The following is an 18,014-nucleotide window of genomic DNA, read 5'->3' on the forward strand; positions in this document are numbered from 1 at the left end:
TTGTTTGCCAAGCATAAATCGTCTCTCAGCAGTCTATAGAGTCTGCAGGAAACAGAGTATATGAATAGGGCTTTGGGGAAATCTGCATAGGACAATGAGTTTATGCCCTGTATTCTTTCTGTAAGGAACCTTTCTGGACATTCCAGTTGCTGCATGTGCCTGTTAGGTATATACTAAAGGGATTATTATTTTCAGTCATAGGTCTGATGAGGGCTGAGTACAGTGACATGATGACTTCCCTGGACCTAGATGCCATGCCACTTATAAGCTGAGTGACACAAAATGATTTTCTTAGTACCTTAGACTCATGTTGGTCAAAACCAGGTTACTATCTAGACTAGGCCCTAAATCCCTGACTACTCTGTCTACTTTTATAATTGTTTTATTAATTATGTCATTTTCCAGGGTGGCTAGCTTCCCAGAAATTACTATTATACATTGCTGGCACTTTAAACTGTGGCTTTGGCACCAGTCATTTGTCTGTGTTAGACCTTCCTGTAAAATGTTAGCATCTTGGGGAATGTCTATGATTGGTGACAGCTTGCAATCATCTGCAAACTTGGTAAGTCAGAGGCCCTTGATATTGGCCTTGACTTTGAGAAATAGATGCCAAAGAGGATCAGACCCAGCACAGAGCCCTCAGGGTACTCCAATGGTGACTGGTCTCTTTGTGAAGATGAAATGTCCAGTCCTAACCTCCTGGGTATTTGTGAGTCAACTGGCAAACCAGCAGGTTACATAGGGGTTTATGCCTAATTCCCTGAGTTTGTTTACAGTGCCTGGATATGGTATTGTATCAAATGCCTTAGCCAGGTCAATGTAGCCAGTATGCACAATTTTGCCTTCATCAATTGCCTTGGCAACCTTCTCAAAGAAGTCCACCAAGTTCAGTAAGCATGACCTTCCTTTGGCGAAACTAAACTGGATTGGGTCCAGTGTCTGAAGGTTTCCTATGTCATTATTAACCATTTTCATTATATTTCTTTCCATGCCTATGCATATGAGACTAGTCAGACTAATGGGTCTGTAGCTGCCAGGATCCATTGATAGCTCACTCTTGTGCAGAAGGATGACTGTTGCTGTCTCCCATTTGCATGACATGAAGCTTATTCGGAGGCTATGGTTGAATAGTGACTCCAGTGGCCCTGATAGATCATATTTCAGGCTATTTAGAAGGCATCCTGGAATATTATCAGGGTCCATCAAGTTTGTATTCTTGGTCTTAGAGACTGTCTTTAAGACTGACTACTTACTGATAGATGGATGGGTTATGTTAGTATGTCTTTTCCTGGGAAGTGGCTGGGGGTAAAGCTGGAGCTGAATTTGTCAGACATGATTTGCTGTAACTCCCAGTTCAGTGTATGTGGTTCCATTTACCAGCAGCTTGACACACTGTTGTACTCTGCCTTTCAGGTTTCAGACATAGCTGAAGATGGTCTCACAGTTGTCCTTGGTCTTGGATGCTATCTTTACCTCAAAATTTGCTTTATTGGACTTAAATAACCCTCTTAGTTGTCTAATCAGTATGATGAGACAGTTTTTATAATTGTTGGTGTTACACTTCCTAATTTCAGCTACAACCTTCTTTTGTTGTACAACCTGGTTAAGTTTTGATTCCACCAGGATGGTTTGTTTTTTGAATTAGTTTTGAGGTTACATCTAGTAGGCACACCTGTCTTCATGCAGTCATTGACATGGCTGTACAGTGCTTCTGACTGTGACCCTTTGAGTATTGTGTGTGTAAGAAACCTTTTAATGCCTGATGAACACTGGTATGGAGTGAAGGCGTGTGTTTTGTTTTTATTAAACTCAGGGAATTTTAAAAGAGGCATTGCTGACTTTTACTTTTTTGCTACAAGTTTTGGCTTGGTTCCTGCTTGATTTACCTTTATTTGCTATCCATTAGTAGTACAGGGGGTAGTCCTGAGGTAAATTTTCTGTTTCCCATTCAAAGATCTAAATTGTGCTTGAAAATGGACAGAAATTAATTTTATTTTATGTGGATGGGGAGTCTTTCCACAGCAACGCTATCCCTTGTGAGATATACCTGTTCCTCCAAGCTGTTCTGTTGATACTGTAGAAGACATTTAGATCCCTAGACTGAGTATTTCTGATGCCATTTGTCTTGCTGATGTACAGTAAATCTATCAGTAACTGATCAGAGGATGCCTTGTATGCCAGACACAGGTCAACTCTTAGCAGTCTGTAGGATACCAAGCATAGTGACAGGGGGTAAGTTGGTCCATGTAGGCTTCTCTGTGGGTGTTCCAGTTGTTACATGTGTCTGGACAGATTATAGGTTCATAGATTAGTACTAGGCTAACTGCCCTTGAGAGCCACTTTAAGCCTAGCCAATTATCCCTTGTGAGACTCAAGCCCTGCACCTTGTGTTTTTAAGGCAAACGCCTTAACCATTAGCCCACACATGCCAAAGGGGACATTATATTCAATGACTGGCCTTATGAGGGCTAAATAAAGGGAGACAATTACATCCTTAGATCTAGACACAATCCCTACATTTATAAGCTGTGCAATATAAAAGGACTTTCTTATAACAATAGACACATGTCGGTATCAGTACTTGTCAGAGATTTGGGATGCATGGCTAGGCTTAAAATGGCCCTTGTGGTTGTTAGCCTAGTACCTATGAACCTATGACCCTATGAAAAGGTAGGTCACTGTCCATGTAAGTCCCCAAATCCTAAACAACTCGGACAGCTCTTAGGGGGTTTATTGTCAATGTAGTATCTCCCTGGGGTAGATGATTTCCCAAAGGTTACAGTAATGCATTTTTTGGCATTCAGTTTCAGTCCATGATTTTGGAATCAGTTATTTATTTGAGACAAACCTTCCTTCAGAATGGCTAAGTCATTTGGAGAGTTAATGACTGCTCCTAGCTTGCAGTAATCTGCAAAGTTAGTCAGCCATTTTGTAGAAGCTTTAAATATTATTGTTTTCCTTGTAACATTACATGACATATTTATCAGCCCATGACCATATTTAATTTTTTAGAAATTGTACACAAGGGCAGATAAGAAGAATAACAGCAGCAATTTTATGTAGGCAACGTTGCTGCAACCACAGCTTCAGCTCAAAATGTGTGAAATACAAATAACTATTTTTAAAATGAGGGATGTAAAAATAAAATTCAGCAGAAGTTTCTAAACATGCATCGAAATGTAGTTGCAGTTTTATTCATTTTATTTGTAGAACTGAAAATATTGCATATGGCCATACCTTTCAATTGTACCTCATTATGAGGAACGTACCTCATTTGGGGTCTTAAAAAGTTCTTGTTCCTCGAAGTTCCTCAAAGTTCCACATTGAAAGAGTCTGTCACACATTCAGTGTTAGGAATTTTTTTAAGTGAAATCCATGGTAAATAGAAATGAATCATATCAATCCATTAAAATATCTTCTTTATAAGTAAAACCAGCATATTTTAACCATCCTATGACTTTCCTAGTTAAAGGTGTTAGTAAGCCATTAGTATGTGTTCCACATTTTGCCCATTTGTTTCACATTATGAGGGCTAGTGTTCCTCATTTTGGAGATGGAAGGTTGAGAGCTATGCATATGGCTTGTGATTTTTTTTTTTGCCTTGTTTAAGACAAGATGGGAAACTTGACACAGAAATTAGAAAATATGTAGTTTGCATACATGACCCATGCTATCTTCTGCCACTAGAATACATATTACACCGAGGGCTACGATTTAGATATGTGGTACTCTGACTTAATGTCCCTGAAAATATATGAGCAACCCCATCCCACCTACAATTGCAGTTGAGCATCATTAGTACCTGCTGACTATCCTAGAAAAATGGTCTCTTCTGTCCACATAACTCCAAGTAGTCAGGGCTCTCAGACAGTGCTTTCACTGATGATGTAGCTTGACTGTCACTGAGTTCTAGTCCTCCAAGATACAGAATGTGTTGTCATGTTCCCCTGTAATGTAGTCATTACAGTTTCTTTTAAACAATCTTAATTACGTTTTCACTCAAGACATAGGCAGACATACATTAACAATTTATAACTATCCTACACTCCAACATTACATATATTGTACCATTCCTGTCTTCATTTAAACCTCAGTCCTCCTCCTGACTGTTATTCTGCATGTATTGTTTCCACAACTTCCATTTATTTCTATGTAATGTTTCCCTTCCCTTTTCTAAAGATGTCACTTCCATTTTTTAACAATATTCAGTACTTCTATTACAGTTGGTATAGATTTTAATTTCATATTCTAGTAATTGCTTTTTTGGCAGCCAGTAGCAATAAACTTAATAAAGCCTTACAATGTCTAGGAAATTCATATCCTATGTCTCAGCTCAAAAGAATAATTTACTTAATTACAGGAATTTGGTCCCCAATATTTCTGACAGAGTACTCTGTAGTGTAGTTTTGAAATCTAACAACTCATCACACTCCCAGAAAACATATTCACAGTTACCTCTCACTTTCCCATCACACATCCAGTATTTGCTATCTACTTAGGGTATCAAAATACGTGAGCAAACATGTCCTTAAACCTTATGGATTTTGTTGTATCCTTGGGAGTCATATGTATATCCTTCCATTGTTCCTTTGTAAATTGCTTTTCCAGCCTCTCTTCCCAATCTTTTCTAACCTCCTCTGATTGTTCCTTATAGTTATCATGCAATATTTTATATGCCCTACTAATTAACCTTTTTGAAAGCAGCTTCTGTTCTCAACTTGACTAAAAGCTCTACTAAAGCTGGTCTTTCATTTAGGACTCACCCACACCTTTCTTTTTGCCTGTATTCTAATATCAGTTCCTGGTATGGAAGGCAATCTCAAACCTACAGTGTAAAATTCTGGTTAGCCTCATCCTATTCTATTACCTTTCCCTCTCTAATTATTTGCATCCAGTATCTTAATTCCAGTCCCATCTTGCCAGTTTCTGTACCCCTATTTGTAGTCATTCCTACCAGCAAAATCTCCTTCTCCAGTCCTCTGTTGACTTAGTTCTTAGAATACTTTCTGCAACTTTATGAATATAATACTGTGTATAGTTATGGTTATCCTCCTTAAGGATTTTTATCTAAAATCATACTCCCACTTTATTTCTATCACCCTCCCCCCACCCCCACCCCGGTTCATCATCATCACATTCCACTTTGATTTATAGCCTTCGGTTTGTGTTATGTATATCAGCCTTAACTGTATTGCACTAAAATATCCATACAAATCAAGTAATCTTAAATAACCTTGTTCTGTGGGAGGATCACCTTATCACTCTCACCCTCTTCCCCTCCCAAATAAATTCCTTCAACTATTTATCAATCATTGTCCACGACTTCTTCTCTGGCTTATCAAAATATACCTGACTAGTATGTAAAACTGAATGGATTAAAAACATTTTCACTGCTTGTATCTTACTATCCATATCTATAAACAACAGCTCACAGTTTCTCTGTTTTTTGCATTATTTTTGTTTAGATTAAAAAAAGAGTCTGTTATGGTAGCTAAGGATATGTGGGAAGAGACTAAACAAAAATAATGCCTGCTGTGGTGTCATGAAATGAAAATATATTCCCATTCCAGCAATAACAATGAAAGAGAATCAACTTTATAAAAAATACAACAGACTTGAGACACCATACATGCCAGCAAGAGTCCAGTGGTTTCCATTTCTTTGTATCATCAATATTTTTCATCATTTAAAAGGCCACATCACAAATAGACCAATACATGGGCTGAAAACCTGATGCATTGCTTTGTACCAAACTTCCACATGTCTTTTTTTTCAAAGTAGTGCAATACATGCATTGGAATACCCACACATATTTCTTTTATGTGTGGTCCTTGCTTGTAATGCTCACTTAATTTATATAAAAGCAAGTACAGACATAGCTTAATTATTATTATTATTTTTTTGCTTGCAAACTTATTTCCAAATTTGTTACCATTTTATTTCATTCGCACTTTTATAATTCAGTGTATAGCTGTTTATGTATTCTTCCTTTCTCTAAATGATTTTCTTTGCTCCTAATGCAGGATTTTGCCATGACATACTGGAGGGACAATGGAGCTCCAGTTGAAAAGCTGATAATGGGAGTCCCAACCTATGGGCGTACCTTCACACTCTCATCTGGTGAAACTGGTGTTGGTGCCCCAGCATCTGGTCCTGCATCCCCTGGGACATACACAAGAGAGGCTGGATTCTGGTCATATTATGAGGTATTCCGATAAATGCTACTATTATAAACAGCAGAATGTATCTGTCTCAACCAAAATTGCTATACAAAGGTAAACAAGAGGAGCATTTTAAAGGAGATGGTAGACATCAGGTTTCTGACAATTTTACAAAATGTACATCTGTTTGAAACTGTTTATCCATGTTACACTTCAACAATGTAATGTTTGCAGTTGCTAATCAGGAGGTATGCATTAAGAGGTCTCCTCAGATTATATACTTACTCTACTGACAAGTAGGGTAAGGGGTGGTGGCCGTAATGGAAATCCAACTGCCATGAATGCATCAATGCCATAGGTTCACAAATACACACACACACACACACACACACACACACACACACACACACACACACACACACACACACACACACACACACACACACACACACACTCTCTCTCACCAGTATCAGCACCATCTGTGGGTATAATCCAGGTTGCCTAATGTGGAGCCTGAAAGTGCAGCCTTCCAGTGCTATCTAAGTGACCCATATGTTGTATCGTGAGTCACTGATGTTATGTTTTTGTGCAAATGACTGTAGCTTATAAAATATTTCCAGTGACTAGGATTTATAAATTATTTCTATAGAAATGTTCCACTAAAATATGAACAGTTAGAATGCCATGTGAGATAAATGCAGATGGATGAGTCAGACATGGAACTAATTGCACTGCCTCAGAAAAATCAACAAAACAACAGGAAACACAATGTAAAGGATTAAAAAAAGAATAATAACACCTTGCACTATAAATACACACTGGATGACCATAACTCATTTATCATAAGTGAAGGGAGAGGGTCTGGCCCTACATCCCCATCCAATACCACACACACTCACACACACACACACACACACACACACACACACACACACACACACACACACACACACACACACACACACACACACATATAATCCTACTGCATAGCTGTGCAATCAGCACCTAAGTTATATACAGACTGGACTCACCAATCATATTTCAACCCTCCAGCCACACCAGCATCCCTCAGGACAGTCTCTGTACCAATAACATAGCTGAGTAAACATTATATAAACCCATTAAACCCATGCTATACAAGTAAACATTTTACCTAGCAGAGAGGCACCCAATGTCAGAGCTTCAAAAATATGAATAAATATAAAAGGGTACAACTGAACCAGTAAACATGATATCAATCCAAAGTGAAAATGCATATGTATGCTACTATCTGTCCAGTTAAATGTTTCAGTATTAATGTTGATAATTTTAGTGTATGTGCTATATCTTTAATTTGTGTCTTTAGAATATATACCATAGAAACAAAGCAGTCATGCTGGAGAAGATCATTGCCTGGGAAGTTTGTGTGGAAATCACTTACCTTACTACCTCCTTTCCTATACAGCATTCACCTGGACCTATCCATGCAGAACTTACCGGTAGTGTTGCTAAGTAAAATATCTGACATATCCCACATCTGACATATCCCACATCTTATCACTAAATCAAAATGCTAGACTGAATGGTGTGAGTAAGCATACAGATTACTTTACTCATCTGTTCCTTTACTTGCAGTCAGCATAACATTTGGTCACAGAGGTCAGAGAAAGGCAGCTCTGTCTCCTGAAGAGTCAGTAAATCCCACCTCAACAGCAGATCATTTAATGCATTTAATAGAGCAAACATTGGGAGGCAACATACCATCATTTATGATAGTTCTCAATCCAATCATGGTGATGAGAGGTTCTACAAAAGTGAATAAAGGACTGGACTAGATCTGACAGATTAATGTGCATAATCCTTAAACTGATTTGTAGCCAAGGACTATACGTGCTGTAATCGAGGGAAGAAAGCTGTCCCAGGTGGTCCTAAATGTGCTAGGAAATAATTTATGCACTGTAGTTTATATTTTAGGTGCCTTTAGAGCATTGTTAGTATATAGCCTAAGATTATATTGGGAGTGGTGTGATCTTTAACTGTGCTAGAATTAGAACTGTCTCTGGAATTTTAAATTATTTTATAAATTTTTCTCTAATGTTATGTTAGTGTGCAAATAGTAAATTGTTTTAAATATCTGTCTCACTGCATTGTAATGTTCTGTTTTTCAAATCTAAATATGGACCTTTTCCCCTGGGCCACTGCTGAAAAGGGTTTTTATCACCCATTCAGACACTGCAAGTAAACAAAGGCAATCAATCAATCAACAAATAAATAAATAAAAGTCTGCTAGCAAGTTAAAGAAAACATTTTAGTTTTAATAAATTAATTAAGAAGGAAAACAGAAGCATATCCAAGTACACTAACTGGCAGACAGTTTGATTTTACAAAAGTTTCCCCGATATCCATATAGAGGGGGCAATATAATGAACCTGCAGATTTTGCTGGTAGTCCTTATTAAGGGTAAGTGATGTTTTGGGAAGGGATAAGCAATTAGCAACAGTCCACAATCAAGAATTTTAAAGGTAAACATGCCTAAAGTGGAGACAAAGATGTAAATGTTCTACGTCCAGAAAAGCAGTGTGCTAATTCTTGATGTTGTTGTTTCAGTAATAAAGTCAACGGGAAGGCAATAGTCAAACCAGAGTCTGAGATATTTAAAAAGTGGTCTGGATTCCATAGGGATATCTCAGGAATATCAAGTAAATAATTTGGGGTGCAATTCAAAGGTCATGTATTTGGCTTTACTGTGACTAATTAAAAGGTTATTTTGAGGGAAAATAATTTGTTAGACTTATGAGGTCATTTTCAGTTGAATTACAATGGTTGTTTTGGATGGTGAAGACCTATAAATATCCATATTGTCTAAATGTAGAAGGAAGGGTTCACTTTTTTTGGTGGAAAGCAAAGAAAGGATATATAAAAAGAGAAAGGGAGGAAGAGTGGAGCTTGGGCGAAACTTAAAGGATACTTAAAGGCAGTGGGGCTGAACTGGAAAATGATTTCAGAATGAATGGAGGTGTTGGTAGGCTAATAATCATTTTATTACCAACTCTGGATATTTCTTTATAGGATTTAGTGGTTATTAGGTCAAATGCCCTATTAAGACTGCCCAGTTTTAAATGATGTCATTGGTCAATGTTCCCACTTCAGTTATGGTACTCCAATATGCCTAAAACCAGTGCGGGTTTCTGGATTTACTACCATATATGTATGTATGTATATATATATATATATATATATATATATATATATATATATATATATATGTGTGTATATATATATATATATATATATATATATATATATATATATATATATATATATATATATATGTATATATATATATTTATATTCTATCCTATATGTGAATGAATTTGCAAGTTTGCATGTAAACCATTTTTTCCAGGATTTCTCTCAGTGCCAGCCGATAGGAAAATGTTCACAACATTGATTTAAGTGGGTTCCTCTTAGAAAGGTGACTAACTGTGGAATTCTTTTGGATTTAAAAAATGATAATTTACTTGGCCGGTTGTAGGCATGAGTGGAGGGATTTAAGATATGCTGTTTACATTGCTGAATAAACAAGGAGCAGAGGCTATCAAGCTTGAGGTTTTGAAAGTTTTCTTATTTAGTACATCGCAAATGTATTCTTTTGACATTGGCCTGAAACAAAAATGCATAGTCAGTATCCAGGAAGGCAGAGGACTGTAGTTCTGAGGTATGGGTATGGAGTGTTGGGATTTTAAATATTTTTAAGAAGTCCCTGAGGAAGTCATATAAGAAGGTAAGATTATAAATACACACACAGACACACACACGCAGACACACACACACACAGACACACACACACACACACACACACACACACACACACACACACACACACACACACACACACACACACACACACACACACACACACACACACACACACACACACATAAGAGATGTTTTGGGAAAATAAGAAAACTCTCAAAAACACTAACTCTGTTTTATATGTCTATCTCTATGTCTATTTTATATATATATATATATATATATATATATATATATATATATATATATATATATATATATATATAAATAGATATAGATATAGCTACAGATATATATAGATATAGATAGATATTCATCTATAGCATTTCTCCTCAGGCGTCCACTGAAAATGGGTTCTGTCCCAGTTGGACTATCGTGGTAAAGAAATATTAAATAAATAAACAAATAAATACATGCATACATTCATACATAGGTTTGGGTCTAATGAATTTAAAACTGCTTTTTGTCAACGTGTAAATGGTTAACAAAAAAGGTCTAAAACAGGGAATGTTGACAAAATAAGTATTACACCAGTGAGGTGTATATGCGTTTTCCCTACTGTAGTGTGATCTAGGAGTTTATATATTTAATTAATTAGCAGAGAATGTGACAGGCTTGCCCCTGTGCAAAAACATAGTTTTTTCATATCCTTAGTTTCTCTCAACCTTTTTGGTTTCTTTGTTAATCATTTGCATGTTGTCCAAAAGCAGTTTAGACTAAAGTCACCATACCCATACATATATATGTATATATATTTGTTTGTTTGTTTGTTTTGCAACAGGGTTATTGGAGCTGTGCAGGGAATATTCCTCACAATGCACAAAAACTTTGAACAGTCATCCCAGTCCCAAGGTACAGAGGAATGATGCCCTGACTATAGCCCAAGTGACTCGGGTTCAATTAACAGCATGGGCATCAAGTCACTAGGTGAGGGGGATGAGGGTGAGCTGATGCCAGCCTGATTTTCCTGAGGTGGGAGGGAGGCAGCAAATCCCATGATATTTGTGATCCATAGCACTGTCTGGGTGTATCACCTGCTTCTAGTGGCCATATTGGCTCATGCTGCATCAGGAAGGCTCTGTCCTACAGAGCTGAGCAATAGGGGGTATGCATGTGTGTGCGTGCACACATGCATGCCTTCATGCATATGCCTTTGTGCGTGCATGTGTGTGTGTGTGTGTGTGTGTGTGTGTGTGTGTGTGTGTGTGTGTGTGTGTGTGTGTGTGTGTGTGTGTGTGTGTGTGTGTGTGTGTGTGTGTGTGTGTGTATGTGTGTATGTGTGTATGTGTGTGTGTCTGTGTGTGTGTGGGTGTGTGTCTTTGTGTGTATTGTGTATGTGTGAGTAAGCACACTCTTTTCTAATCAGGCAGCTATAATGATTCTGTAGGCAGTGTAGAAGTAGACCATTCTGTAAGGATAGCAATCATACCTGCTTCCTGTCAGACTCTCACTACTTGCAGAATGGATGGGCCAGTATATGGTTTTCCAGATAGGAATGAATGGGCCATAAGGATCTCACCTACCACAGAGATACACAAGTCCGTTTCATACAAAATGAATACGTTGACTGAGTGCAGGTTATGTAGCCACTGAGCAGGCTTCCTTGGGGAGGTAGAATTAAAAAAAAATTGTGAACAGAAGGTGATTAATGGACATGTATCTGACTTAAGCCTTTAATACTGTCCATTATAGTGGGTTGGTTTGAAACTGACTACTGTAGATTATTCCTGAATACTGTAAAGCAGACAACAGAAAACTGGTAGTACAGGAGCTAGGTAATAAGAATTTTCTAAGGACAGTGCTGACTGAGAAACCACAAACTTCTTAACATGGCTAGTGCATACAGGTCTACTTTATTTGTTCAAATTTTCAGATCAAAATTCATGTGATTGAATCCATATGATTAATGGTCTGAAATATGGGGAAGTGGAGGAAAACTGTTTGTTCGGGGATTGTATAATATGGGGTTCAGGGAATTTGCTTTTCCGCACTGTAGTACAATTGTGGAGTTTGTATATATAATTAGCAGAGCATGTAGGTGGTGCAAGGGGGCTTTCCCCTGCAAAAAACAGTGTTTGTTCTTTTTGTTTATTTATTTAGTGACATTTCAGAATATTGATCATATGATAGTCAACATTATGAAACTTCAGTAATATGAGTGAGATCCATGCTTATATATTCATGGCTAATATCCCACAAGGAATGTAAAATTACATCATTGTTTGGAGAAGTTACCTAAATAGTGGGTTCTGGTTGTCACTAGTAGATGTAAGCATGCACTTCAACCTAAGCTGACTTTAGGAACATTCAGATAAGGAGCAGCTAACATTTACTTCCATCAAAAGGAAGTCGTCCTTTGTAAAGGAAATGCTGATTATGAATGATGCATTAAAGATTTTAGAATAAACAGTAAAGTAAATCACCAACCAAGCCATTAGGGCTCCCTTTTAACATATCACAGAAGACATACTGCATAAAGTTGCAGTCTTGTGTCCTTCCCTGAGAAAATGTTACATTTGTTTTTCAGGAGGGAGGGGTGTTAGCACAGAATGAAAATAATGATCCTCAGACTTCACGGTAAGTGCCCTGAGGAAAGATGATGTAAGATGATGTACATTTGTTGAAGGAAACAGCTATGTTTAATACCGCTAAGTATATGGAAAGGGCAAGCAGACCAATACTGAGAGGTATTTTCTAGGTAAGAGATGGAGGAAAATGACAAAGCACAGTTTCCCAGTCCTTGGGAGGAGATCAGGATATGATTTTCTATGGGAAGAATATAACTAGTAAGTGAGGTGACAACGTTTTGTAAGAACAACATTTTTAAAAAGAAGTGGGACAAAGCAATATAGAACAAATACATTTCTTTGTTTCTCAACTTGGTAAATTAGCTGAATGACAGAGGCCATTTTGGGCTATGATAGAGCTGAGGCAGGTACAAATCTAATATTAACAATAAGAAACAAAGTGAATAATGTACATATAGTACGTGGACATTTACAATGGCTTCCCAATGGCATCATCTGCTGACTGGCTAACTTTTTTATACAATCTCTCTGGTTTCCCTTAGAGTAACATTCTTTTCATCATAGAATATAGCACTTAGGGTAGGCAAGATTAGATAAAGAAGCGAGCACCGGATGGTGAAGCATGGAGAAAAACATTAAGCAACAATTTGAGCAGAATAAGTAAACTCACTAACTACAAGATTTCTCTGGATAGCAGCTTTTGACATTAATGTATTTTGCTGTTTTATGTATGATGGCTATTATACTGAGATATTGCTAATGTCATAACACCTGCAGTGTAAGAGCTAGGCTATGTTGCTCAGCTGCTGGTCTGCACAGTAGTTTTAGGAGTGCTGCTGAGTGTTGGGTGGAAAAGCTACACAGTGCATGTGCCAACAACAAATCGTAAGTGACAACTGATACCTCAGAAAGCATGGACAATAATCCTCTGTAAATCATAGAAGTAACACTGAGATACTGCTCAACATATCTCATCATTAACTGTTGATTATTTTGTGTTGCTAGATTTGTCAATTTTTAAATGGCGCAACAACTGAGTGGATTTCGGACCAGCAAGTTCCTTACGCATACAAAGGAAATGAATGGGTGGGATATGACAACCTTCAGAGTGTGGAAGGAAAGGTACATCTCTGAATTGTTTGCTTGTAAGAGTTAAATGTTCTCCGTTAAACACTGATAGCAACACATGACTGAGTACCCCCACAATTAACTTTTTATAGATGATCACTGTTGATGTGACACCTTGATCCCATGTTCAAAAATGGTAAAAAGAAGGTTATGGATTAATGGGTTTGCTACTGGGATTTCTGCACTATTTGCTTATGGAATTACCCATGATATACTATAGACTGCTATGTGCCTTCATTTTTAGTGAAGCTTACATACACATACATTATTACAAAATAAATTTTGATTTTTTTCTAACACTTTATAGAAAGATGCAACACTACATCGGTAACTATTACCCTTAATATAGTCTATAATCAAAACAGGGTTAACAAAGGAAACTCAAGTCATACATTCAGGAAGGGTAATATCTTCTAATAAATCCCCCAAAGCATATAAAAATGCACTAAAAGGCATTCAGATCTTGAAAACTACAGTGATAAATATAGCGTAATGACAACACTGTTCTTTCAGTATTTAAAGAATATTGCTGAAATAGTCAACTGTCTGTGTTCTAGCCATTTTCCATCTACATATGTGAGGTCAAGGGTTTCCTGTAAAATACCTAAAATTCAAAAAATGAGATCTAAGAGCAGGGTATAGGTTCTCTAATGGCATATGAGGATGCTGTTATATGCCTTAATCCAGATACATGTGCTACTAGGTTACCTCCATAGCAGGTACATGTAATCTGCATCCTCTTTGCTACATCTCCATTGAAAATTAATTTAGAGCACAAAAAAGCTTGTACAATAGTTTTCTTGATGGTATGTGTACCTCTATATGTGCCATGTTCTTTAGATGTTTGGTGTATGTATATGTATATATGTATATACATCCCTCTCTTTCTCTCTCTCTCTATATATATATATATATATATATATATATATATATATATTTATATGTATATATATATATATATATATATATATATATATATATATATATATATATTTATATGTATGTATATATATATATATATATATATATATATATATATATATACATATGTGAATTATGTGCCCAAGTAGTATAGCACATATATTAGGATGAAGAGGCTCCACCGTGTACAGATATAGCTGTGATTAAGTCATGTGTACACAGATTTGTACTTATGTAAGTTTACATCATGGATTTCTGTTGTATAAATATGTCTGAAAAGTATAAATGCATAGCATCGCATTGTCTGCGTGTGTGTGTGTGTGTGTGTGTGTGTGTGTGTGTGTGTGTGTGTGTGTGTGTGTGTATGTGCACTCATCTGTTTTAAACTCCTCCCTTAAACCTCTGGCTACAAGACAGGAGTGTAGCATGAAAATTCTATTTTGTACTCACAAGCTATTAGTGCTACCCCCCCCCCCCGGCACCTATCACTTAAAAACAGACACATCTCTCAAAATGATGTCCCACAAGCACTTAATATTTCAGAAATTCCCCCTAAAACTAGTAAAGATATTGTTTTTAGATTAGCAATATTGCACCTGTTGTTAAAGGCACTAATTTAGACAATTCTAGACATAATATGACCTGAAAAAAATCCATGTTGATGTGATGCTAAGAATAAAAATGTATTCAGTAGAGTACAAAGTGTATGCCTAGCTATACCCTTGCTAGCTAAACCTATTACTTTAAAATTAAAAAAAAATGTATTTTCTCAGATTTAGGTTACCGCAGTATTCACTCCATGTAGATGGCACTGTGTCTGAAAGAGTGGTGAGGGTAGGGGGATACACACGTCTGTTTTAATTGATTACAAGAGCATGTTACTTTAAAATAAAAAAAGTATTTTCTCAAATTTGTCAATTTTATTGTTTGCAGTCATCACAAAGGACTATGTCTTTGTCTTCTTGATTCACCCACTATCAATAATAAACTAAGTGTTTTCACATGGTTAAAAGTATCTAAATGTTCAAAAAATTTACTTGGATAAACACCTGGCAGATAAATATATCAGTTCTGACTAATAAATGATCATCTAAAACTGTCAGTATGCAGGATTGCCTGGGTATATCAAATGCAAAACAATATTATTTGTCCATCACATAATTTAAGTGATTTTATTAAACTGTTTTGTCTGTACCAAAAAAAAAGTTAAACTGACAGTAAAAGCAATTTGAACAAAAGTAAGGGGGTACTATAAGTCCTGGTATCTAGGAAGAGACATAATACTATTCACCTTTTAGAATTCTAATAATGAATTTGTGTAGAGCATCAAAAATAACTCAAAAGTAATTTTCTGTTAAGAAAGACTCACTCCTACACAAAAAAACTATTACCTTGTGCTTTTTACTAATTATTCTAGTTAAGGCCACATTTAGAAGGTAAGGACAATGAAATATGCTAATTTCTATATTCATTCTCAATACTCTGCAATTCAAAATTCTAAGAGACAATTAGCAGCACATTTCCCAGCTAACACCCTGCAGTTGAATCTATCAGTGGCTTGTTCATCATAATATAGTAGTACATAACCTAACATGGCATTGTTCTACATAATGTACAGCAATAAACACAATCACAAAAAGGAAGACATCTAGGGGTGATTTTATTTTAGTCTTCCAAATGTGTTACTTACCTACGACTAGTAATGGCAAAGAAATTGAGATAAATAAAGAGCTGTATCAAAATCAGCTAATTGTCCTAACATACTAGAACTATTAGTAAGGTTTATTTATTTTACATTTGTTTACCGGGAAAGTCTGACTTGGAACAAGCCAATTTTCAGGGGAGACCCAGGGAGAAACACTCAAGATGCATGTCTGTGTAACATGCTATGAAACCAGACCACCTAGAGGAAATCCACATGAATGCAAAGAAGACATGCAGACTCCGCAGAGAAGGTACACTAGCCAAGAATCAAACTGGAGAACCTGTTGCTGTGAGGTGACAATGCTAACCTCTGCACCACTGCATTGTCTCGTAATGAAAGAACATAAAGAAATAAATAAGGTCTAGTCTTAAAAATAATGAAATGTAATTCAGGTTTATCAATAAAATCATATTGTTAAATAATGGGATGATGGGGAAATATTGTATATAGTTATAGTTTATGATAATTACTATAAGAAAATTTTGGTTAAATTTAATGTAGAAAGAAATTTTCAGTCGTGTACTAGTAACAATACATTATTAATGATCTGTATGTTCTTACAATGAATTTGAATCAATCTTTCAAACAATAACAATTTTTTTGCATAAAAATTGTTAGTATACTTAAACTGCAAAAGCAAAAAGCCCATTCACAGATCTACATAACTGCATGCATCTGCACTACCTACAAAATGCTGTGGGCTTACCTGTGAAGAGATTCTAAGTAGTACATTCCCATGCAAAGAAAATCACAAAATTATAAATTGTATTCTTTTTAACCTCATTTAGAAAATAACTATAATGTTGCCTCAATGTGACCTTATTTTGTATGATGGGGAAGGGGAGATGGAGCAAGGGAGAGGAGATAGTATAGCAATAACCCACGCCTGGGTGTGGGTAATGTGGGATTTACCCACGGTTGGCGTGGTTTGGTTCCGAGGGCTTTGCCCTCGGGACCAAACAAAGACAACCGAGGGTAAATCCCACATTACCCACACCCAGAAGTGGGTTATTGCTTTTATACCATGACATTATTTAAGAAAATAAATAATTACTTTTCTTAAATAATGGCATTGTATAATGCCTCTTTGCTGCCCTTCCGCAGCTGGCTGGTACCCGTGGCAGTTCTGATGTACTGCGCATGCCTACGCAGTACATCAGAGCTGTCGCCAAAAGCAATGGAGAAAGCAAGATCTCCATTGCTTTTTACTGTTTCGCTATGTTAAATGGGTTTAACATAGCAAGACAGCTTTAAAATAAGCAACGGAGATCTCCATTGCTTTTTTTAAACCTGTGTCGCTATGTTAAACTCTTTTAACATAGCGAGACAGTGTTTTAAAAGAGACTTATACTAATGGAAAAAGTCCGGGTGACCGGACCTTTTTCCATTTGTATAAGTCGATTTACAACGTGCACGCTGGCCAATCAGTGTGCACGTTTTGGAATATTAATGGGGGGGTCATGGTATAACATGTAATAATCAATACAGATACAGTGTTCATTCTCTGTTGCTTTGTTACTAACTCAACTCCATTTGTTTCAGGTGAACTACATGATTGAGCACAACTTTGGTGGTATAATGATTTGGGCTCTTGACCTTGATGACTTTATGGGAACAATGTGCAACCAGGGAATCAACCCATTAATTAGCAAAGTCAGTTCACTTCTGGGAGTTTCTGAAGGTAATGAACTATTAGCTTAGTAAGTACTGTGATGTATTAGACCACCCTACTGTAAGTCTGATATTTGCCTTGGTGATAAGCACAGCCATCCTTCC

At 36.7% G+C, this 18,014-nt stretch overlaps 1 protein-coding gene across 3 annotated transcripts in view; it reads left to right on the forward strand.

Moving 5' to 3' along the window:
- The window catches only part of LOC122799842 (acidic mammalian chitinase-like), a 388,615-nt gene that overhangs the window by 361,782 nt on the left and 8,819 nt on the right, over positions 1-18,014 (forward strand). For all 3 annotated transcript variants that reach the window (XM_044069170.1, XM_044069172.1, XM_044069169.1), the window contains exons 8-10: positions 6,024-6,206; positions 13,490-13,606; positions 17,781-17,919. In XM_044069170.1, coding sequence (XP_043925105.1) covers positions 6,024-6,206; positions 13,490-13,606; positions 17,781-17,919 — 439 coding nt within the window. The remainder of the gene's footprint in view (positions 1-6,023; positions 6,207-13,489; positions 13,607-17,780; positions 17,920-18,014) is intronic.

This window comes from Protopterus annectens, chromosome 4.part0, assembly GCF_019279795.1.
Source record: "Protopterus annectens isolate FY-2018-M chromosome 4.part0, PAN1.0, whole genome shotgun sequence".
Classification (NCBI taxonomy): Eukaryota; Metazoa; Chordata; order Ceratodontiformes; family Protopteridae; genus Protopterus; species Protopterus annectens.